Consider the following 1,161-nt stretch of genomic DNA (forward strand, 5'->3'; position numbering starts at 1 on the left):
ACGCAGCAATCGTTGAGTTGGACGGAGAGAAAGAGAGAGATGGCAGGTTTGGCCCGCGCTGACTTTCAAATTTGATACCCACCATACCTCGACGGTATTAATCACTTTGTAATGCATAGTAGACCACTCTGAAGAATTTCCATACGGTGAATTTCAGTTCATGTATAGCGACAAAGCAATCATTGAGTTGGGTGGAGAGAGTGGCACTCTTCTCGTCGTCGCGTTGTGCTAGACTCTTCCGTCCTCGTATCCTCGCTCCTCGAATCTGGATACCTGCACCTACGTTCGTACTTTCCTTTTATCCTTTTATACCAATCATGTTAAGGTAGTCGTCTCTCATCGTTGCTCCTTCAAGAGCGAAAGACGATAAACTCTTCTCGCCTCTCGACTTGCGGCGCGTCTCAATTCCACAACGAAGCAAAACCATCATCATCTTTGACGAGCCAAAGTCAACAAGAAAAGAAAACAGATACGAAGCACACCAAGCAGCCAAGGCAAGTACAAACAACAAAGCCAAGGTATCACAAAACCCCACGAAACCCGAAAACAACAAAACAACAAGACCCCTCACTCTTCCTTCTCCCCTTCGTTCTTCAACATCTTCTCAACACTCCTGTACTGCCCAACCAACACCCTCAGCACCAAAAACACCCCGGGAAGCTTCTCCTCTACCTCCTCAACGCCAACCAACTCCTCCCACCCGTCCTCGACCCCAATCAACCCATCCTCCCTCCCCTGCTTCACCGCAACCTCCCTCGCTTCCATCATCCCTCCCCAGAGCTTCCCAAGCACAACCAGCCAGAAAGAGTTCCAACTCCCGGTTTCCTTGAACATCGGACTCTGCGGCTTGAAGCTTGTCTTGAACTTCGAAGTGAGGTCGATGCCTATGAGGAGGGAGGCAGTGAGTTCAGCGGGAGTGTTGGTGTTGGAGAGGGAAGAGGCGAGGGAGCGAAGGTCCGACTCGAAGGCTGTGAGGTTGGTTTGGTAGGATTTAAGGGTCTTGGGGGGTTGGAACTTGGCGAAGGGGAGGGAGAGGTCATCGGATCGGAATTGGAGGGAGGGAGAGGAAGGGGGAGTGACAGGGTGAGAGGAGAGGGAGAGATCCGCGTCGATGAGGAGGATGTTCTTCGCGGATTTTCGACGGAAGGTGTTGACTGAAAC

At 51.3% G+C, this 1,161-nt stretch overlaps 1 protein-coding gene across 1 annotated transcript; it reads right to left on the bottom strand.

Annotated features, from left to right (window-relative positions):
* Window positions 1–567: 567 nt before the first annotated feature.
* Window positions 568–1,152, bottom strand: BDY24DRAFT_418119 (uncharacterized protein; the record flags this gene model as incomplete). The annotated part of the gene is made up of 1 exon (XM_076643802.1): window positions 568–1,152. A coding segment is annotated over one exon (585 nt), but the record flags the coding sequence as incomplete, so codon positions are not given.
* Window positions 1,153–1,161: the final 9 nt, after the last annotated feature.

The sequence above is a fragment of the Mrakia frigida genome, assembly GCF_051309035.1.
Source record: "Mrakia frigida strain ATCC 22029 unplaced genomic scaffold BDY24scaffold_35, whole genome shotgun sequence".
Taxonomy (NCBI): domain Eukaryota; kingdom Fungi; phylum Basidiomycota; class Tremellomycetes; order Cystofilobasidiales; family Mrakiaceae; genus Mrakia; species Mrakia frigida.